General features: G+C 30.4%; 2 protein-coding genes across 8 annotated transcripts in view; one reads left to right on the forward strand and one right to left on the reverse strand.

Annotated features, from left to right (window-relative positions):
• Window positions 1-53: 53 nt before the first annotated feature.
• Abi (tyrosine kinase Abl) lies at window positions 54-6,390 on the forward strand. 5 transcript variants are annotated; one of them, XM_077441060.1, is made up of 10 exons: window positions 73-384; window positions 500-785; window positions 1,808-2,256; window positions 2,340-2,525; window positions 2,604-2,764; window positions 3,505-3,583; window positions 3,660-3,727; window positions 3,799-3,936; window positions 4,810-4,945; window positions 5,024-6,390. In XM_077441060.1, exons 3-10 carry the CDS (start codon window positions 1,824-1,826, stop codon window positions 5,185-5,187), a joined length of 1,365 nt encoding a protein of 454 aa, XP_077297186.1. In that variant the 5' UTR covers window positions 73-384; window positions 500-785; window positions 1,808-1,823; the 3' UTR covers window positions 5,188-6,390. The 5 variants fall into 5 exon arrangements, with proteins under 5 accessions (XP_077297183.1, XP_077297188.1, XP_077297186.1 ...); XM_077441059.1 differs by having other exon boundaries at window positions 82-328; XM_077441061.1 differs by lacking the exon at window positions 73-384 and having other exon boundaries at window positions 500-600; window positions 686-785.
• Window positions 6,391-10,640: 4,250 nt separating this feature from the next.
• pHCl-1 (pH-sensitive chloride channel 1) overlaps window positions 10,641-22,591 on the reverse strand; it is a 225,796-nt gene continuing 213,845 nt past the window's right edge. Inside the window, exons 13-16 of one of the 3 annotated variants that reach the window (XM_077441838.1) lie at window positions 17,227-17,292; window positions 14,106-14,216; window positions 13,884-14,019; window positions 10,641-11,998 (exon numbers count right to left, since the gene is read on the reverse strand). In XM_077441838.1, coding sequence (XP_077297964.1) covers window positions 11,976-11,998; window positions 13,884-14,019; window positions 14,106-14,216; window positions 17,227-17,292 — 336 coding nt within the window. In that variant the 3' untranslated portion in view covers window positions 10,641-11,975. Of the gene's footprint in view, window positions 11,999-13,883; window positions 14,020-14,105; window positions 14,217-17,226; window positions 17,293-19,000; window positions 19,052-22,591 lie in introns of all 3 variants that reach the window. The other 2 variants (XM_077441839.1, XM_077441840.1) reach the window with 2 other exon arrangements.

A 22,591-nucleotide genomic window follows, 5' to 3' on the forward strand; every position in this document is an offset into this window, starting at 1 on the left:
TCTTCCGATTCGATTAAAATACAAGCAAAGTTCAGCGTTGAGCGATTTGAGTTGGTAGTAGTGGGCGTGTGTGTGAGGTGAGGTCGCTGTGGGTGTGTGTGTGTGTGTGGGCGAGTGCAGACTTCGCCGGGTGATTCTGACAGTAGTTTCGCCCCCCGCGGCTCTGCCCCCTCCGACACCCAGACATCGCCCCCCAACTCCGCTGGCTGCGGAGCCTTCGATCGACGTCGTTGTCGAAGATCTGAACGCTCCAACCCTCGGACCCTCGAACACAAACACGTATGACACGCCCGTGAGAGCTCATCATCATTTCCGCTTATTAGCACAGGTAGAGTCTACATTCGAGTGCACTTGTCATTTCCCACTATCTACACTACGCTAAGGGTATCTCATATTTCCTCATTTTTATTTGCTATATTTTCCTATTTGCAAATGCTTCATTTTAATACCGTTGATATTATTTATTTTTTTCTGAATTTATTCATCCGTCTTTTTACAGAGGTATCTATGTACGTACAAATCGTTTATCTACAGTAGAGTCTCAATAATCTGACCTTGTGCAATCGATGGTGAAATTATGAAACGAACTGATTTATGATTGTAATGGAAATAAAATAATCTTAAATTAGTTCCATATTATCAACAATCAAATATACCTTTGTATACACTTCACATTTCATGCAAGTCTGATGCAATACTGATATGCGCAAGCTGCAGCCGGTGTGAGACAAGTAATGCAAGAGGATATAGAAACGGAGTATATTATTCGTGCTATCTATACATAAGTAAGAGGATCCAACAACTTTTCTTCTGTGAACATGTTGAAAAGATTTCATAGAACATTACCGCACATTCTTACTACCGTATCAATAACTTAACTTGTATGATTCTTGTATTAAGTAAATCTAAGAGATGGTATTCAAAATATATAAATATATTCAAGTAGTTTTGAACCTAAAAATAGTTGAAATAGATGTAAAATAACATTCGGATTGCTATGCAATGTTCAAGACCACTATACACGCCATCTGCACTATTGGTATTTTGAGCATGACGTCTATAGCAGTCATCCACAAGGGAAGGGTTAAATAAGTCTGGCTTCAAATATAAAATGCCATATATTGAAATTGTTATCTTATTTGAAAAGTTGTCGAGTATAGAAAAATGCATTGAAATATACTATTATACATAATAATGCTATTTAAGAATCAAATAAAGCCAAGAAATATGATTTAGACAGTAGTATTAGTCTCCGAGTATTAAATATTGGCTTTTGATTTTGTATTGGCATCTTTTTAAAGTCGATTTTTTATTTGATTAGTTTTTCAATGTTAATTTTTATATATTTTTTACTTCTTTTTAAATTTGTTTCATTTTCCTCTACGATTTCGTAGTATGGATTTCATATTTTAATTATCAAGTCAGATTATTGGGACTCTACAGATAGTAATAAAACACACTAGAATGTGGAAATTTTTTCATTATTTGGTTTTGCTTGAAACTATAAAATTTTCCATAAATATATATGTATATTTCTTCAACATTATGTCTCTTTATAAATAGTGAATGACTTTTTTCAAATCTTTTTCACTACCAATAATACTTTTTTTTAATATAAGTAACTTTTTCTTTCAACTTTACTACATAGTTTTAATTATAGGTGAATTATTTGAACTCATTGAATAAATTAATCTTAATATGTAGTTAAACTCGGAATGAATAATGTTTTTTTGTACCATACATTCAACTGATGATCAATTCTTATTATTTTATTTGTTAACGATGGTTATTTGTATATTAATTTCAGATTTAAAATCTCTACAATGGCCGAATTAGCATCACTGTTGGAGGTAGAAATACCTGAAGGCAGAAATAATCTGACTGATAGTCATTCCAATCTCGAAAGGGTGGCGGAATACTGCGAAGCCAACTATTTCCAATCGGACAACAAAAAACTAGCCTTGGAGAGTACTAAAAATTACACGACACAGTCGTTGGCCAGCGTCGCGTATCAAATCAACACGCTAGCTTTTAACTTTTTGCAATTGCTCGACTTTCAAAACAATCAACTGGCCGAAATGGAGAGTCAAATGAATCACATCGCACAAACCGTCATGATACACAAAGAGAAGGTGGCGCGTCGGGAGATCGGAGTGTTGACCGCCAACAAAGTCATCAATAGGCAATATAAAATCATCGCTCCCGCAAATCCGGAGAAACCGATAAAATACGTGCGCAAAAGCATCGATTATAACGGTCATTATTATTCTTTGAAGTGTCAAATGTATTCGATTCGATTCTGTCCTGCGATTATACCATCCTTATACGTATGTCTTCAGCTTTGGACGAGATCGGTCACGGTGTACGTTGGGTAGGCGGCACTCCTCGCCAGCGTCAAAGGGGATCTCAACCGCCCACCGCACTTCCTGCACCGACTACTAAACCTCCGACTCCACCTCAGGCTACACGCGTGCCGACTCCAGGTGGAACTCTCGGAAAAGGTGGATTGTTGGTCGGAACTCTAGGTATAATGTTTTTCATAATAGGCGTTGCATCGGCGATACACACATTTGTTTATATATTTTCATGTGTATCTGTTATAGGCAAAAGTGGTTCTAGGGAGTATCGTACTCCTCCTGCTGTAGCACCACCACAAGTTCCATCTCATTATGCGCCTAATTATCCTGTAGGTCATCCGCATCATAATTCCACCGTGCAAAGGCGCGGACCAGGATATTCTACACTTCCAATTGTACATCCGCAGGTATACATTGTTTATTTTCAAGCTTCGTAATATCAGTACATTCTCAATTCCCAGAAATCTATATATGTATATATATACAAATGTTACAGTCCAAGTGTATACTGTGGCATATTTTAATTCTCCCATTCCTCGAGGCCTCTTAAATTCACTGTATGGTGCCATTGACATTTGTCATATCTCTTTTCATTCGCTGTACCGCTTCCTCGGTTACAGGGGTCGCGATCAACTAGTTAATAGTTGACAATTTTAATTGTTAACTTGGCTGTTATATTTTTATTTAATATAACATTCTAGTTTGTTCATACACAAACCAATCTGGCCAGTTTTAGTGTACATAAAAGAACAAATAGACATACTAGTTAAACAGGAATTATAGAAACGTTGTAATGTGGTTTCCATAGGATTTCCTATTTAAATACTTGGCGTTTTGACAGCTAAAAGTTTTAGGCGACACTTACTGAGTCTATTTGAAGATAGCTTTTGACTGTTAGCCCTTAAACTAAAACCAATAGCTCGTGTATGAACAAACTAGTACATTCATGAACCAACCGGACTGAATACTTGAACTACATGTAACATATGTATTTTTTATATTCTATTCTGTATATATTTTTCAAAATATATAAAGTTAATATATGTACAAGTCTATTATTTAGTAAATGGACTATTAATTTTATGGTGGATTATGATTATTGAATAAAGGAAAGCATGTTATGTAAATATTTATTTATAATTCAAAGGTTGGAATGGTGCATCCGACTCAGCATACGTTGCAATCAATGGGATACAACCAACAAGATATACTCTCTAATATGCCACGTAAGTTGCATTTGTGCATTGAGTCATTATAGTTTTATAATAACTGTCTTTATATGATAACATTGATTTGTTTTAGCGCCTCCGTCGCCGCTGATTGGAGCTGACGGTAGCGATCACGGCCAGCATATGATGCATCATGGAACTGTAATACTGATTTTTATTTATTTTTTATTTTTCTAGTGTAATGTAATACTTATTGCAAATGTTTATATCAGCAGCGTATGTCAACGTCGAGTAGCGTTTCGGTGGGAAATAGAGGCGGTTCAGTTTCGCCACCACTGCCGCCTCCACCTCCGCCTGATGAAGATGAGCATGCTGCGTTCGGAAGACCGCGTCAAGGTCACATGTCGCAGGCAAGTTTTGGTTTTGCTTTTATTTATGTATGTTGTGATCAGGGGGCTCGCCCTAAGGAGCGCGTTAGTAAAATTAGCAAATTTATATCAATATACTGGGAGTAAATAAACGAAAATCACAAAAAAAGTAAGTTTTGCGTATTCCACACTGATGAGACATGGTAGGACAATAAAACATAAAATTGTTTGTGCCGAGCCTGGTGGGTCAACGATTTCTTTTGAGTGTGCGTTTTGTTTTGCTCTGATATTGAAAAATTCTCCATACAAAATATTATATAAAAACCAATGACTTTCAAGTAAGGTTCCGAAGATATCTGATCCCCCAGTCGTCTCTTATTGCATTGTCCTTCAAGTTGTAACTTATCGCCTTTGGTTGTGAAAGGGTCGTTTTTACAAGCTTTTTGTCAGCTTCACTCTGTTGGTTTAGTGACATTCCTGCTCGTCTAAGATTTATTATCTGATTTTGAACCACTTACACTCTTTAGATTAGGGTTAGCTAACATTGAAGTAAGCTAATGTTTCCGACATAAAGCTAGAGGAGTTTAATCATTAAAAATGACATCAGAATCTTGTGTCAGTTTGAAGCGATGACAGTTAGCTATCAAAACGCGGCTTCTACCGCCCCTTCTCGACTCACTGAAGTAGTGGTAAAAGTTACTTTTTTCACTCTCATTTATTCTAGATATTGATATTGCAACTGTACCTTTATATTTTTCGCGTCTTGCTTTTCTACTAGCCTATTATTATACACTATCGGTAAAATTGCAAATTTATTATTTTTGTCTTAATTTTTGGAACTAGTGAACTCTCAATATAATTGTTCACCAGCTGCCACTGGTTGTGATTATGTTTAACGGTTTTAACTTGTTTCAGGGTACTCAAGGTGTTGTGATTTCTCACACACAGCATTATCAACCAGGTCAAGGAACCGTTAGTGGTATGATGCCGACTATTGTGCCCGATGAGGAGGATTTGCCGGGTTGGGTGCCGAAAAACTATATCGAAAAAGGTCCGTCTTTTGGAGTCTGTGTTGATTATATATGTATATATTCTATTTTAGACTGATTTTTGATGATTTTTTTTATAGTTGTTGCTATTTACGATTATTATGCGGATAAAGAAGACGAGTTGTCTTTTCAAGAGAGCGCTGTCGTTTACGTGTTGAAGAAGAATGACGATGGATGGTGGGAAGGTGTAATGGACGGTATCACCGGCCTCTTTCCGGGAAATTACGTCGAACCTTGCGTTTGAAATGTTTAGTTATCGTTTATGAGATATGTTTAAGTATTTATTTACTGTAGGTTTACCATAATGGTTATTTTGTAATGCAAATTTAAATACAATTATCAGCTGTTTATTTCGTACACATTTTGCTTTACGATATATAATTATTGTGTTAATAATATACATATAGCATAATCCATTTTTTTATTCTTGCTTTATTTAGTACAAATTACTATTATGTATGAAAAATTTTTAAGCTATTTTTTATTATAATCATTTTATTGTGAATGTTATGTTATTTTATGTCGGTTTACATTTATAAATCATTTATCATATGGCATAAAGGCTGCATAAATGTGTGTATTTATATTAAAGAAGTCACGAAGCCTACTTATATTGTAAGTATTATATTAGTGCATTCTATTGTGTATCATAAATATATGTAATATTATTTAATATGATGAACAATTCGATATAATGTTTATAAAATTGGTAAAAGTAAATTTTAACATATAATCACTAAACTTGTAAATCTTGATCCAAAATAATTTTATCTTTTATTATGTAAAACATTTGAGTCTACTTTTGTATGAAACATTTGAATATATAGTAATAAAAATAAGATAAAGGTCGATAAAACAGTTTTCTATTTCAGTTTTGATTTACTTGGTTTACAAGTTAATGTATCGATATGTGAATTTATTTGAGTTTTATTAAAAGTATGCTATTTTTATTAGTTAATAATATAACTACAAAGTATAATATAATGCATTTGATTTATTAGTCAATCGTTTAGTTGTATAAGTTTATTTAAAGCCGTTTCTATAACTCAAATGACTAGTTCTAATGCTAGAGTTGTCAGATTCTCAATCATATGTGTGTACCGATGCTTGTAAACTGTAATAGTTTTGGGAAACTTTACCGTATGATTAGACTGATTAGACTTTTATCATATGAGTTATTGCGTCTGCATTAGTTTGGAATGATTTATTATGTACGATGTCACTGTATTTGTACTCTTCAAATTATATATGTATGTTCACATTCCAATTGAAACTTGCATGTTACATAGATATCGTGCAGTATTTTTGCAATAATAATAATCGAATGATATTCAGTCGCAACTTTGCGACAGTTTTATATGGAGAGAATGGAGTGTTTACTAATAAAATGTATATATGCACTTATTTACATTTGTTTCTATTGAAAATAATAAAATGAATGATTAATAATATAATTGTTTTATTGCTGCATTTAAAATTATTCAATCGAAGATAATATATAATATAATACATTTTATAAATACTGATGTTGTGGGATTGTCAGAGGTGGTATATATATATTATTCGATGAAATAATGGTCCAATTATAGGAGGGTGTTTGAGGGTTTTGAAATGTTTTATTTATAAAGTTTCATTCAATGGCTTTGTGTTTTAATTGTTATTATATAAAATATACAATGATGCTATTTACATAATAGTAATTATTTACAAAGGCATATAGTGTTCAAAACGTCATATTTGGTGGTTTCTATATAATATTAATCAAGTCACTCGAAGAACAATATATTAATGATAATATAAATAAAACTTATGAGCAAAATACTATTCATATTTATATATTTGTGTATTTTTGATTTTATATTTATTTCTTTAGCGAATACATATATCATAATTAGTATGTACGATTGATTGATTCTGTCAAACACAAAACGACAGAAATTTCATAGCGTTAAAGTTTTTTTTTAATTGTATTTCTATTTAGGTATTTATATAGATTTTTTTTCCCACTGTGATTGTAGCAAAATGTAAATGTTTAGCTAGGAATGCATATACATATGTATATGTATATATATTTTTTTATTATGAGATTATGCACATTAAATTTAGGCATTGTTTTGAATAAAATGATTATGAAATCTCTGAAAACTGAAATCTACGTCTTACGAAAAAGTGTGTCTTATCAATGCAATGTTTCTCGGTGATCTATAAAATGTTGAACACAAAGCAGAGAGTTTGATGTTCAAGGCAAGCTATTTTTTTTATTTTTAAATTACGACTTAGCAAAATTGTTTTTACTTAAATCGAGGTGTTGGTATTTAACGGTAATGTCTATTTAATATAAAAATCTGTCTTCAACATGATTCGTAAAAGTCATCTAGTGTGATTCGATTTGCTCTAATGTTGGAATTTATTTATATATATATATATATATATATATATATATATATATATATATATATATATATATATATATATATATATATATATATTTTATATAGAAATACAACCAATATATGCATTTATGGAATATAAATAATATAATAACAAAAAACTACTATCTTAGATAGTCGTCATTGAAGAATACTGGTGATTTGCGTGACCTTTACCAATGTTCATCAATTATTGCATTAGAATACTCCATAAATTAATTTATGAAAACGTGTTATTTACAGATTAATTAATTTAATTTAATCAAATAAATAAGATCTGTGCAATATTAATTAATTATTATTTAATTTAAATAAATAATTCACTTAACATTTACGGTATTATAAATATGATCATCACATTGCCTATACGTATATATATATATATATATATATATATATATATATATATATATATATATATATATATATATATATATATATATATATATATATATATATATATTTATTTATAATATATATGTTTCATGTATGTGACGGATTGATTTATGAATTGTTAAATTAATATAATATTATCTTAATAATCAAAAGTTTTAACATAATAAAGGTAAATAAGGTGTTCTTAAGTAATTTTACATAGTGGAATTTATATTATATTACATATTGGTGGAAAATAAACTACGGTTTATGAACAATTAACTTTATAAGACAACTCAAGCCATTTTTGAGTTTGATTTAAGCAATTTGTTATTATCATATAAACTAAAGCTATTCAACGACGTTAACACTTTTGCCGTGTCAAAAACATCACTTTAAGATATATATGGGTATCAAAATAATAATATTAATATTGAAAAAGTGAATGTAAAGTTGAGTAGTTGAAAATGAAATGTCAAAATTTAAGGACATTTTACAAAAACAATGTAATTTTCAGTATTATATACTCGGGACTAAATTAATTTCACTATGAAGCTTATCGTTTTGATACCGTAGCCTTACTTAAATAGTATTTACACTTTGAATAATGAGTCACATTGTAATTTTGTGTTGGTTTCATTCAATTTATAAGGCAACCTATACAATTTTAATAATTTACCACAAAGAAACACACATTTTATTTATTTAAATTTAGAATTTGTCAAAAGGGTTCTTTAAGTTTATAGTTATTAACACGTGAGTTTGTTTTTGAAACGATGATTTTCAACCCATCTCAAAACGTTATCTAGTATTTTTATTATATTTATATATGCGTACATAAAGGAAGTTGAAAAATGCCCAATCAACAAACACAATCGAATACTGTGTGCAATGATCAACTATTCTAGCTTATTTCACAATTCAACGTACGTAATCTAATTTTTACGGACAGTCCAAAAAATCATTTAACATAGGACTAAAGCAATTATATATTATTTTCTGATGCATTTAATCATTTAAAATGTTATTTACATAATAAATTATACAGTCAAGTCATAGTATACATGATATTATTTGTCTGCAATTACTACTGAATAGAGTTTTCCAAAAATTAATCGTTTCCGTAATTTTGCTTCTTCATTAAGCACAAATTATGCATGTAAAGAACTTAATATCAAACAATTGTTGACAGGTTCTCGTTATGTTTTTGTATATGAACGTTTAAGCTCACTTACTCGCTTGCGAGCTGTAACTGTAGCCGAGTCGATACAGTAATCAGTGTGGAAGCTTCATTTATTGGTTCGCGAGCCGCTGAGGTGAGCTCGCAGCAATCCATCGATGTATCGGTTTTTGCAACGAATCAGAGGCTCGCAGTTGGCTCGTGGACGTTTTTTGAAGCGGCGAGCTTGTCGCGAGCCTCTAATGCATTTCAAAACGGTTTATTTGCACAATGGCAGATTGGACAGCTCATCAGCCCGAGCTTGGAACGAACACGGTGGAAACGAGGGCTCGCGCCATCGGCTCGTGTTGATGAGGATGTTGCATCATCATCAACCGTGTATCAGTTACAGTTACAGCTCGCAAGTGAGTACCCGACTTTAGGTTACATATTACTGTAAAACATTACCCAAATTTCTGAACTTGCCCCAGTGAAAAGCTTCCAAACAATATTGTATACAAAAGACGTTAACGTTTCAAACTTAATAATTTATAATCAACAACAGCTTTTACATTGAAATTATTTTTCAATATCAACAAAAAATCAATAATTATAATAATAGATTCAACTTATTTGACTATTTGAGGATTTTAATTATGGCTACACAGCAAATAAAATTCTTCGCTATCAAATGTCTGCTTTTAAACATTGAGTTGACATACTTTTTAAATACTTAACTGTTAATAAAAATAACGTTAGATATATATAATATTTCCACTATTGAAACGGATGTTTCGTAAAATAAGTTTTCTTTAATTTCGACGAGGCAGCAAAAATAGCTTATTTTAATAACATTTATGTAAAGCAAATGATATGTCATTTAGTTAATGTTATTACAAATTAGATCGTTCATTTTTTTTTGTACGATTACATCAAATGTAAAAAATATGTATTTTATATGTATTTCATTTTATTTTTATTCATTTAATGGTATACCTATATTCCGTTTCAAAACCACGCAACAATTTTGAATTTACACCGTTGAAAGCGTTAAAACTTTGGTTTCCTCCGACGTTTCTCAAGTCGTAAAATCAGTCATCGCTATATTATATACATATATATATTCTAGCACGCTCAAAACACGTTTTGAAACAGCTATAAAAAATATTTTGTATTAGATTTTCTTCACACATTGTCAGTTAGTCAGTTACCCGTTCGAAATATAGTGAATCCGCAAATTTAGCTTATTAAAAGTATGCCGATTTGAATGCATGTATGTATGTATGTAGGTTTTAGAAGTATATAGGATACTTATGTTTCATTTAAACGAAGCGGTAATTAGAAAGTGATTAAATTAATATTATAAACTTATAAGCTATTTCGAAAATAATATTGGTCCAAGGCTTTACAAAGCAGTGAAGGCGACGATGATACATTTACATATACATAAGTTTCATGATATTAATAATATACATATTTTATAATTAAGAATAAATTCTGTAACCTTTCGTTATTACATATATATATATATATTACATTACAATATTATAAAAAAATGTGTCATAAAAATGTAGTCAAAATTAAAGAGATAACATTTTCAATACCGGACATTCCAAATTCGTTAGATTAAAACCATATTTAACAATAAAAAAAATCATTATATTTGGAACGTCTTGTATGTACATATTAGATACAAATTCAATTATTACATTCGAGTATTTGTGATTTGTTTTTGAAATAAGGAAATTTTGTAGTGTTCATTGTATTACATAGGCAAAAAATTCAGTGACCATTCCCAATAGTTAGTATAAAATGTATCATACATACAAAGATTAATTAAAATAGCTCAAAAAACACAAAAAGTACAACCAAAACGGATTAAGGTCCGTTTATATTATACAGCACTGCACGGAAAATATTCATAGTATACAGCACCACTTGTTTTAGGCACGTTCATGTTTGTTTTGGACGAGTGCAAGGGAAAAACGGCTTACATATACATTACGGAGCGCGACGATACAGTGCAATATTGCTTGCGTTGTATCAATATTGTTACAATATGACGTTTCTGAAACTATTCATATGCGCATAACAGTACGAGTGCACTCGCCACGCCATGCCAAATGGCCAAACGCCAAGCGCCATGCCATGCCAAATTCCAATGGCCAAAGAAAACCGATTCTGCTTGATACGTTTCGGTGACGTCTGCTGCTGTTTAGTATGAATAGATCGTGTCGGTTGCTGGTATTTCGGTACGTCACACATACATTACGGAGCATGAGTGTTTCCATATAGAATTTACTAAAGACTTTTCGTACTGCTATTTACGTGCAGTTGCCGGGTTGAGATGTACTGGTATAAACGAACCATCAGAAGATCTAACGATCTGTATAAATTAAATCAAGCTAGACCAAGTTTTACAAATTCAGCACTGAGTCAGGTTTAAGGTTACCAAATATTCGAATATATTCGAACTTTCAATTATTTAGATTAAGTTTTGGAAAGGTAAAGATATTATTGAATTTTAAAATAACCATAATCTGGAACATCGGATATAATCAAATGTGCTGTAGATTGAAAATAAAAATGAAAAAAAAAAATTATTCGAATACACAGATTTGAGATCTAGTCTGGTTGTATATTTACAAACTTGGAAGGTTTGAATTTATCTGAATTAGGGGGAGTAATAGCTTAAATTGTTTGGATATAGCAAAAAAGTGCTATGTACATACACTTGGTTGCAGTCGAAATTAATTGATGGACTTGGTGATGGAAAAACAAAGAGAAAACGTTAAAAAATACATATTAAAGAAATTTCATCATAACAAATGTTAGTAAAAGCACATTCATTTCGAAGGCCAGGGTGTATTTTGAATTTTAATTCGAAAAAGAGTTAGTAAAAGTGAGTAACAAGACATTTCAACGTAAAATATCGAGCGAAACAATGTATATATTTACAAATATATACAGTTTCATGTAAACATGTGTATGATCTTCGACGGAGAATCAAGCTTTTTCCACGCATGCCTCGAATATTGATGTGCTATTACAAAACATCGCCATGGAGCGTTAGATGTAGGGCCATGAAGGCTCTGTAAAAAGAAAAAAGTGTCAGTTTGTCACGGTATAAATATATATATATATATATATATATATATATATATATATATATATATATATATATATATATATATATATATATATATATATATATATATATATATAAAAAAAAACATAAACTATAAATAACAATAGTTTGTAGTGAATTTTGTATTTTATAATATAGAGTGTTCTTTCCATTTCAATTTTAACTACATTTTTATAATATATATAAATTTTTTGTACAATATACGGGAGGGTGTATTTTTTGTAACGGCATTTTTCAGCGAATATATTCTTTATATTTGGAAACTAAAATATAATGCTTGGAGCATTTTTGTAATGTTTTGTATTGACGTGGAAAAAATGCATACTGACATATATTTAATATAATAATAATAACAAATATATATAAACATACACACACACACACACACACACAAAACACACATATTAATGAAATTGACCAATTTCAATACAGTTTTGGTTTTGAGAACATTTAGTTGAACATTTTTCTTAGGGAAAAATTAGTTATGGATAACTAATGGGCTTAAAAAAGATTTAATTCCGCTAGAAATATTTTGATTTCAATGACAATGATGAAAATTCTACATTTTGAACATTTAATTTTTTTATTATTGAAAATACATTCTAACATGACTCAACTCGACGTCGTCGCGATGATAAACACTGTTAAATATCAGACCATTTATCAGTTTGGTTCAGGCATAAGTGAAAGCGGGCATAAGGCCTATTCAGCAAGCTTTATGTTGAGGCCTGTCTATCTATCATCGCGACGACCTCGTTTAAACTTGTTCAATTATGAGCCATGTCGGGTGAATTTTCAATAAAACTGGAGTCGTTTATATTTATTTATATGAAAAATTGGACAATTTCATCAAACATTATGCTACCCCACATACACACGAGAGAGAATCATCAAATGATCGATGTAAATATTAAAATTTAATATCACAGAAAGTCAAAAAGATTTATTTTTAAACGTTACACGATAATTATATAATGAAGAATGTATGTATGTATGATTTTGAAACAAATTATGAATTTATTTATTGACTCTTTGAGTTTTTTGATATTAAATTAATTGTTAATATCTAAAAGCGAGAACGTGATGGTAAAATCGGAAGTTGGAATGTTAACATTAAAAGTATTTTAAAATCTGATTCATATAAGTATATAATACAAATTTATATGTGTATGTATTTATCATCCTCAATATTTATTTATTAATAATAATAATTAAAAAAAAAACAATTCAAATGAATGTTTTAATTGCTTGAGTAAATTATACCATTATTAGTTAACAGATATAATTTGTAGAAGCGTAAAAAAATTGATTTGAACATAATAAAATGAATTTTGAAATATTATATATTGAAAATATTTTTTTAATAGTATGAGGGTGGGGGTGGGGTTGGAGAGAGCACTAAATTTTTATCATATTTAAATAAAAGCGAATCGTAAATTCTCATATGCAATAAAAGCTTCGTGGCGACGACGACGTATCCACAAAAAGATTAAATCGTTAACAACTTTTTCAACAATCTCCAAATTTTCTTAAAAATAATGTTAATTGAAAGTTATGCACATGTGGACGTGTATTATTACATAGTATGAGCATTGAAAAGCACTCGTCATTCCTTTAGGGCTGATTCAACTATCGAAAGTGTACAAAATCATCGCGCAAATGATTTACGTATCGTATGAAGCGGCCCTAGTTATGTATGATTTGCTATTTTCATATACATATAATAATAATAAATCACGAGCAATTCGTCCACGGGATTAAAATTAAAAAAATAAAATTATAATAACATTATTTTCTAATATATATATCTAAGTGATATTAAGAGAAACCTTTATAGTGAATGAAAAAGAAAATTAGGAAAACAAAGTAAGCTGTGGGAAATGTGATGCGTGCAATGACATCGATTGTCTTTGCTACTCTTATGGGATGTGGAGGCTCCTTCTTGCGAACTTGTACAAAGCAAGTCTGAAAAACAAATACACAAATGATCATCATCGATGCATTAAACTATCATAGTTGATTTATTTTATTTAATTAGCAAGTTTTATTACCTCAGTTGCACATCCATTATTCGCTGAATGCGTGCAAGGTGAAGGTCCTCCGGCACAATTGGTGCATGCTACTATCTCATTTGGACCCACTGAATCCCTTTTTTTATCTCCCTGAAAAGTTAAATTGAAACATTTGAATAAAAATACAGTATAATATAATTTTATATACGATATAGAAGTTTGAAAGCTGACAACGTCTAACTAGATAGGTGTCTTAAGAGGGCTGGACACCAGCGCTTTGTCCATACAAACGTATTACACTTCTCACTTCCTCAATTATGGCACTAGAGAAATTATTTTTTAATATGCTATGGATATCCACCATTGGGATGCATCTGTCGTTTTATTTTTTTGATAAGTTATTTTTTATAGAAGCTAAGAGCCGCCAAACATCTATAAAATTCCCTCTTTTTTACACCCACGAAAAGAGTCCAGTGTGCTTATTTAAAAAAAATACGCACATGGTTGCACAGAAAATATCTTTCTCATACCGATGATTATTTTTTTTTTAAAATTAGTCCAGTTTTGGAGGAGAAAATAGGAGAATACGAAACCTCGATTTTGTCGATTTAAAATACGTATTATCTGGTCGAAGCGCAACTGTCGCATTCACTCTATATATATATATATATATATATATATATATATATATATATATATATATATATATATATATATATATATATATATATATATATATATATATATATATATTGATATATATTGTCGCATTTACTCAATATATATATCGAAGAAAGGAACGGCAACAAAATTAAGGTTTCGGGTGTACAGCCCTCTTAAGTAGTCATAAATAATTCATAAGTTTCGTTGACAATTTTGGGCCTCAAAGTTTTCATGTGAATTACAATGCTATATAATAAGGTGACCATTCGTACTGTTTTTACCAGTACAGTAATGGTTTTTTGAGTATCTGTCCTGGTAAGTCGTGAGCTAAAACCAGTACACTTTTTTTTATCTAATAGATGAATTTAAATATACAAAGCCTTTGATGTCTCCTACAAAAATATTGGCAAATTAGTCAAATATTTTATTTGTTTACCAGGAGCATATGCATGTGCTGAAGGACTTTTTTCTTTTATGTGGTCCAGTGGGGTGTACCTCACGGGACCGAAAGTGAAAAGGTCGTAAAAGTAAATATCGGAAGGCAAAGATCGAAAATCGAAAGATCTTAAGTCGAAAGATCAAAAAAAAAGGGTGCATGGTAAACGGTACTATGTATATATAATTATAATGGGTCTACCTGTCTTGACAGAATTTATTTTTACAGAATGTTAAATTACAGAAAAAGGCGTGGTCAGGGGTGGAGTCATGGGTGGAGTCAACGAATCCCCCGTCATACCCCCCATACCCCCCCAGTTCGAAAATTTATTAATTAATTCAAAAAATATTTTCCATTCTCCTAGGAGTACACGTACAGGAAGGAGATGGATACGATACGATAAAAATACTACGTGTAGTATTTAAACCATATGCTGTAGTATTTAAACATGCTTAATATTGTCGAAATTGTAAAAGATGGTTGTAGTGCGCAGGTCAGGTTTAGGTGCATCTCTCGCTCTATCGCACACATGTACTCGGATATACTCTTCGCACGCATGTGGCTAGCTCTCTTACCATTCTGCTATCCGGATACATACACATCGAATTTCGACAATATTACGCATGTTTAAATACTACACGTAGTATTTTTATCGTATCGTATCCATCTCCTTCCTGTACGTGTACTCCTAGGAGAATGGAAAATATTTTTCGAATTAATTAATTAATTTTCGAACTGGGGGGGGTATGGGGGGTATGATGGGGGATTCGTTGACTCCATCCATGACTCCTCCCCTGACCATGCATTTTTCTGTAATTTAACATTCTTTAAAAATAAATTCTGTCAAGACAGGTAGACCCGTGGTCCAGTGATAAAACGCAATATTGAATGTCAAAACTTTAAATGTTTGGTAATCGATAAGAATAATTATAACCACTCATGTGTAGAATGTTGTAAAAGCATTAAAGAAAATTAATTCTTTACGTTAGTTTTTAATAATGGAAGTATTAAGAAAAAAAAATGTTCTGGTTTTCAATTTGAAAAAAAATGGTCGCCTTACTATACAACAATAATAACACTAAGCAACAAAAAAAAAAACAACACGTTTTTCAGTTACAAGAGGGGAGACTAATCAACCTTTAATACGTTTGATCCACTGAATTCGAATTTGATAATTATTTTTGATGGTCCGCTTTTATTTATGTTTATGAGAATTACTATTGAGATATAAATACAGTTTTTATAAACGTGATGAAATGAAACACTGACGCAATAAACGCATATTATCACGGAAAAATTCGCTAGATAACTAATTATAAGTATTTTAAAGCAGTAAAAAATCACAGTAAATAAAAAAAATCTGACTATTGATTCTAATACTCACTTTGTGCAAATCAAAGCACTAGATTTTGAGAGCAAGACTGCAAAAGCCAAAAGAACTGTAAAAATGGCACATTTTTAAACGTTTATATCTCATAGACGAGAACGAACCAGAAAAAATAATTATTATATTCGAATTTAATAGCTTAATAAAGATTGATTAGTCTCCATTTTGGTAATTTTTTTGCTGCCCAGTGTAATCATTTTATTGAATAATCTCAAGATAGGGAGTACTATCCTGTCTCTGGTTTCAAAGATGAATTTGGGATTGAAGCTAGAATATCATGCCTACTTTTTAAGGCTCAAAGAGATTTGATCCCAAATAATGATCCTTTTTAAAATATTTAGTTAATTTTCAAATTTCAGTGTAATTTTTCATATGATGAAATTTTTTGATAAAAAGATAAAGTTTGTTGTTAGTGATTAATCGTTTTAATGCAATCCCTTTTATTATGATTAAAATAAATCACACATACATATGTATATAGATTTGCAGAAGAAAACATAATTTCTTTGTTACATAAAGATTTATTATACAAATTCATACTCACAGGCTATCCGTTTCCGGCGGCAAGAAATTAAAAACAAACTTTGTTAACACAGTCTTTGAATTTTCATTTCGGAAAAATGTGTTAAAACATGTTAGTTTCAGGGCGTGTTCAGGCTCAAATCGTGACTTACGGCTTGACTTGGACCGGGTTCCGGTGTACCTTGTTCAGCCATCATAAATACCGATCCCATGGAATCCTATCATAATTTACAAAGATTTCTTTTTATAAAGGAAATTTACATCCACCTCATTTCATAAATAACGTACGCTGAATAAGTTCTGTATTGCCAATTATTTAATAGTGCCGGCCAAATCATCAAATTACATTTTACCACCCAATATCATTTATGTTAACTTTTCCAAACTAGATAATTCAACCAAATATATACTACTTATGTATATGAATTAATTTTATAAATTTCAATATAAATATTTCGATTTGCTTTATTGAAAATATTTTTTTTACATATGAATATTCATTTGGTCAGCACTTTTCATAATATAATAATTTGGATAAAATCGATGCAGATTCAAAAACCAAAGCCGATATTGTTATTGACAAATCTTTCAAAAGAAAAATAACAATACAATGAAGAGCGAGGATAGCTGCATGTATGTTTTATTATTATTTAACTACGTCTATTGACATGTTAACATTCGTCAGTATCAAGAGTTAACTATGTGTTTTTTAAATCTAAGAGTATAGCAATGATATAAGCGATCTCATACTTTCAATTAAATACTAAGCAATTAAATACATACATTAGATATGATATTTCATATGTTTTTGTATGAATTATGGGTCATTTACATTATGTATTTAATATATAATAATATATGTATATGTATACTTAAATAATAAAAAAATAAACAAAGCAAACATTGGTGCATAAGGTATACAAAACAACTAAAAATATATTATATAGATATATTACCATGCAACATGGGAAAAATACTAGTAGAATTATAGTATAGAAGCAATAATAATCTGAGTTTCTTCTATCATAATATAGAATTCACTTCACAAAATGGAACGTGCACAATATTATAATGATAGTATTTTATGATGTAGTGAATTGACTTCAATGTTATATGTAAAATATTGTGCAACCACTGATTTTGCTTATAGAGTATGATACTGTTATAGAGTATGAAAATTCACATAGAAAACCTTCAATCTCATGTATGATATCATTGTTGTTTGTGTTTACATGTATTAAGGTTTTTTTGTCAACGTAAACAAATTCAAATAAATAATTTAATAGACTTTCGTCACATTTAAGGTTAAAAAATAACCAGAAGAAACTGAAAATAGCTGATGTAATTGAAAAAAAAAAATCAAACATAAAAGCCAATTGTTTTTATATAGTGAAAAATCGTAGTGAATTATTCAAAAGAAAATCACAAGTGGATTTAAAATGTATTGGTTATTTTGTACATATATAAATAGCATAAACATGAAGTTCATATCGTAAATCGTCACAAAGTGACGACTTTGAAATATAAATAGATTGTGCATTGTATTGCTAATAAATAGCAAATAAGTACATATATTCGACAGTTATAGCATAGGTCTTGTGTGCACATAAGCAAAAGTGGAGCAATCAACGGCTCGAAATTCAATAAAAAAAGAAGAATGGCCGAGTCGGAGCCACGTTTGAACATTTGTGTGTGAACTTATTATATTATCTCGTGAATGCGATGCTCCCATTTTGTGAAATGAAGTAAAAATGGCACAAGTGTGACACGAAGCTACTCAAGCGGATGGAGCGCTAGTGATGAGTGATGATATAAACTGTTGATTGGTGAATTAACAAGCAAGCAAGGACCATGTCTGCTGAAGCTGTGTTGTCGACAATGCCAATGATGTGGAAAGGAGCATATTGAACGTGCTGAGTAGCTTACCAAAGGGCTGGCCAGTATAATGCCTATCCTGCTCAGCACAGCGGGGAGACGCTGCAAACATCACAGACATTTCACTCCACACCCGTTTAATGGACCATACAAATTTGTATCAGCCACAAACATTAAGCACAATCAACATATAACATTATTTTCGAATTTGTGTTTATTTAGTACGGCGATATTATTTTATTTGTGTACTTTTTTTTTTCAGATCATTACTTTCAAAACAATATGTAATAAGATTTTTTTTTTGTAGTAGAGCAATAACATAAATTTTCCATTTAATTTTGATAATAAATTAAAAATTTGAAAAACAAAATAGGTAAGCTATCAGTTGTAAGCAGAAAAACTCGATTGTTTTACTTGCAATATACAATAAGTTCTATCTTGATTTATTATTACTATTTCAAAATATTTTTGAAATGTATATTACAATCTTTTTACAAGCCTCTTCCATTACCACTGATGACTTTTATAGTATAAAAAAAAACAAATTCGATTGGTTAAGATTATTTAAAATTGTTTTGATTCATTATTGAGCTGAATTAAGAAGCTGATAAGTGTTTAAATAATGAGCTATCCTTTTTACATTGTTTTATTGTATTATATGTATATGTTACATTTCATGTGTTCATTCGGGATCGATCATAAACATACTAGTTTGTTCATACACGAACTATTGATTTTAGTTTTAGTGCTAACAGTTAAAAGTTATCTTCAAATAGACTCACCAGAGCATGAAACGTTTAGCTGTCAAAACTTTTGAGCTTTAAAAATCTTTTAGAAGTCAAAGCACTAAGTATTTGAAATGGGAAATCCTATGGAAAGCACATTACAACGTTGCTATAATTCCCGTTTCCAATATTGGAAGCCAGGGTAAACTAGGTAAACCAGGGTTTGTATACAGTGCCGGCCTTACACTCGATGGCGCCCTCGGGCAATTTTTTCTTAGAAAGAACTTAGAAAGTTAAATTAAAAATGGTCGAATTTTTGGGTGTGACCAGTTTTTTCGTGACCAATTTTCGGCTGTGACCAGTTTTAGTGTGACGGGTGATCACGTGTGACCGATCTAGAGCGACCGGTTGTCCTGTGACCGGTTCACATTTGACTAGTAATCACCGAACCAACGGATTACATGCCAAATGTGAATATGCTACCAGGATAACCACCGCTACGAAAATCACTCGCGCGGATTTCTTGTCGCATGAAAATTCGTCACAGGAAAATTGCCGTACAGAAAACTGCCGAAATATTCCTCAATAAATGCTTTTTATATGAGATTTGGGCAGTTTTGAGCAATATTGGGGCAGTTTTCTATACGGTGCAACGAATTTTTCTGTGAAACGAATGAGAGTCGAATGACGAACAGGAAACCCGCGCGAGCGATTTTTGTAGCGGTGGTTATCCTGGTAGCGATTCACATTTGGGATGAAATTACCGAACCGTAACATATACATATGTAAATACATATTTATGATTAAAAATTTATGTATTTTTGCCACATAATATTTTAATATATGTATGTATGTATGTATATAGGATGCCTATCATAGTAATATTTTGTGGAATATTTCGAAAAATTAAAATGAAAACTACTTTTACCATCAAAAAATGCAGTTAACGGTTTATGAAATTATGCGCTTTGATTATATTGAAATATTCTCAACAAAGTCAAACACATATCTGTATCTTCTTAATCCATTTCAAGTTTTAGTTTATGTTAAGTTTAATAAGTAAATTTGAACAAATGGGTTGGTACCTGTTTTTGTAATTGTTAGAATGTTTGTATGTATGTATGTATGTGTGATATAAAGTGTGAAACATTTTTACAATTAAAACCATTATTTTAACGATCTTATTATTCGTAAAGAGCTTTGGATGAGTCGATCCTAAAACATCCTGCGGTACGCTACTTACATTTAGTACGAGAGAGAATATTAACTCGGTAGAAGTTTGCTGAAAGGTAGTAGTATCGTATCTAGTGGTATTGGTATAATATAAAATATCTAAAGAAAACGTATTTTTTTTGCTATGATCATGAAAGCTCAATATGACAACCAAAAAGCTGATATGTAAAGCGTAAGAGGATTCATTATCATAAGCAAAATATAAATATGTAATCATTTCCATACGTATTTATGTATTAAGTACATATATATCAAGCATATTCGGCAAAAAAGCTAATTTACTTCGATCGATCTTGCATAATTGTACAATTGGAGTGAATTCATTATACAATATTTCATTTGTAAGACTTTCAAGTGTGTTACAATGCTTAAAATTTGTAAGATCATTCATAGCTACTATATATATATATACTGTGTTGTGTTTATTTAGCGTATTACACAAATCGTATTAAATTACTTAGTAGCGGTAAGAATCTAAATATATCTAATGATAATGCGTATAAATAGAAGCAATTAGATTATAGATACAATTTGTATGGTGGCTTGACGCGGATTTTGCTGTACCTTTGTCCGAATCCAAGGCGAGCGTTTCTTTACTGCAGAATTTGTGTACTTTGTTCGTTTAAGAAGCCGCTATCAATAACAAAACTTATATAAACATTTTGCTTGTGACAGAATAGTATTTTTATTTAATTTCATAAGTAAAATATACCAATGAAATAACCAATATGTGATGCAAGTTAAAAAAATGTTTTAAAGTATTTGTTTTGTGTATAATTTACCTGACTATAAAATTATACAAACTTTAATCTGATTTTTATTTCAGTATGACATTGATTCAAATTATATGTAAAGCTGATTTGATAGTATTATATGTACATATTTAAGTTGTTGAGTATCAAATAGTTGTCTTCTAATATTATAACGATATCCATCTTATTGTGTATTAGATTGGTGTAAATTCACAAAAGACATCACTAGATATGATTTTGTTTTGAGAATGAACTTTAAATAATTATTAACGAGATAACATTGAATGTGATAATCTATTGAAGTGCAAAATATTGTGAAGAAATGTAATATATATATAGACAGAGAATTGAACAAATACGACGATAATACAAACACATTTTTTGTGAACGTCAAAGTTTGTGCTCAAATAATTTTATACGTATTCGTATAGTAATATTCAACTTATCAGATATTTTGCATGGTTTATTATTTTATGAAAACAAACATTGTGCAAAAAATACATGAAAGAGGGTTAATTTTAGATATGTGTGTGATAGAAGAATATGTATATATTAATTGGAAAAAAAATAAAATTTTAGAATGTGAATAAAACTAGGATAATTTCAAATAACAATAAAAAAATCTAAGCTTTTTTTTATAAAACAACGTAGATAGTGAGAAAAAGGAAAGAGAGAAAAAAAAGGGCATAACACAATGCAGAAAAGTAGTTGTTGTGTGGTCACTTTCGACAAAACTACATAATAATCACACAAAAATTATCGTGAAAAATATAAATAAAATTACACATAATCGTATACATAGTCGCATATGTATACACATGTAAAATAAAATACACATGCATACATACTATATAAATTATGAGTATCTTATATCATTGCGAAATTTCGGTTAGGATGATTGAAAAAAATAAGTATGTGATTACACTCGAGTA

Source organism: Arctopsyche grandis, chromosome 11, assembly GCF_051622035.1.
Source record: "Arctopsyche grandis isolate Sample6627 chromosome 11, ASM5162203v2, whole genome shotgun sequence".
Taxonomy (NCBI): domain Eukaryota; kingdom Metazoa; phylum Arthropoda; class Insecta; order Trichoptera; family Hydropsychidae; genus Arctopsyche; species Arctopsyche grandis.

Excerpts from the sequence above, each read along its gene's own strand:
- Abi (XM_077441057.1), top strand. The coding sequence starts at position 1,824 with ATGGCCGAATTAGCATCACTGTTGGAGGTAGAAATACCTGAAGGCAGA. Across the intron at positions 2,257-2,339 it reads CAAAAGCATCGATTATAACG|CTTTGGACGAGATCGGTCAC; the intron begins GTCATTATTATT and ends GTATGTCTTCAG. Across the intron at positions 4,946-5,023 it reads GAAAAACTATATCGAAAAAG|TTGTTGCTATTTACGATTAT; the intron begins GTCCGTCTTTTG and ends TTTTTTTTATAG.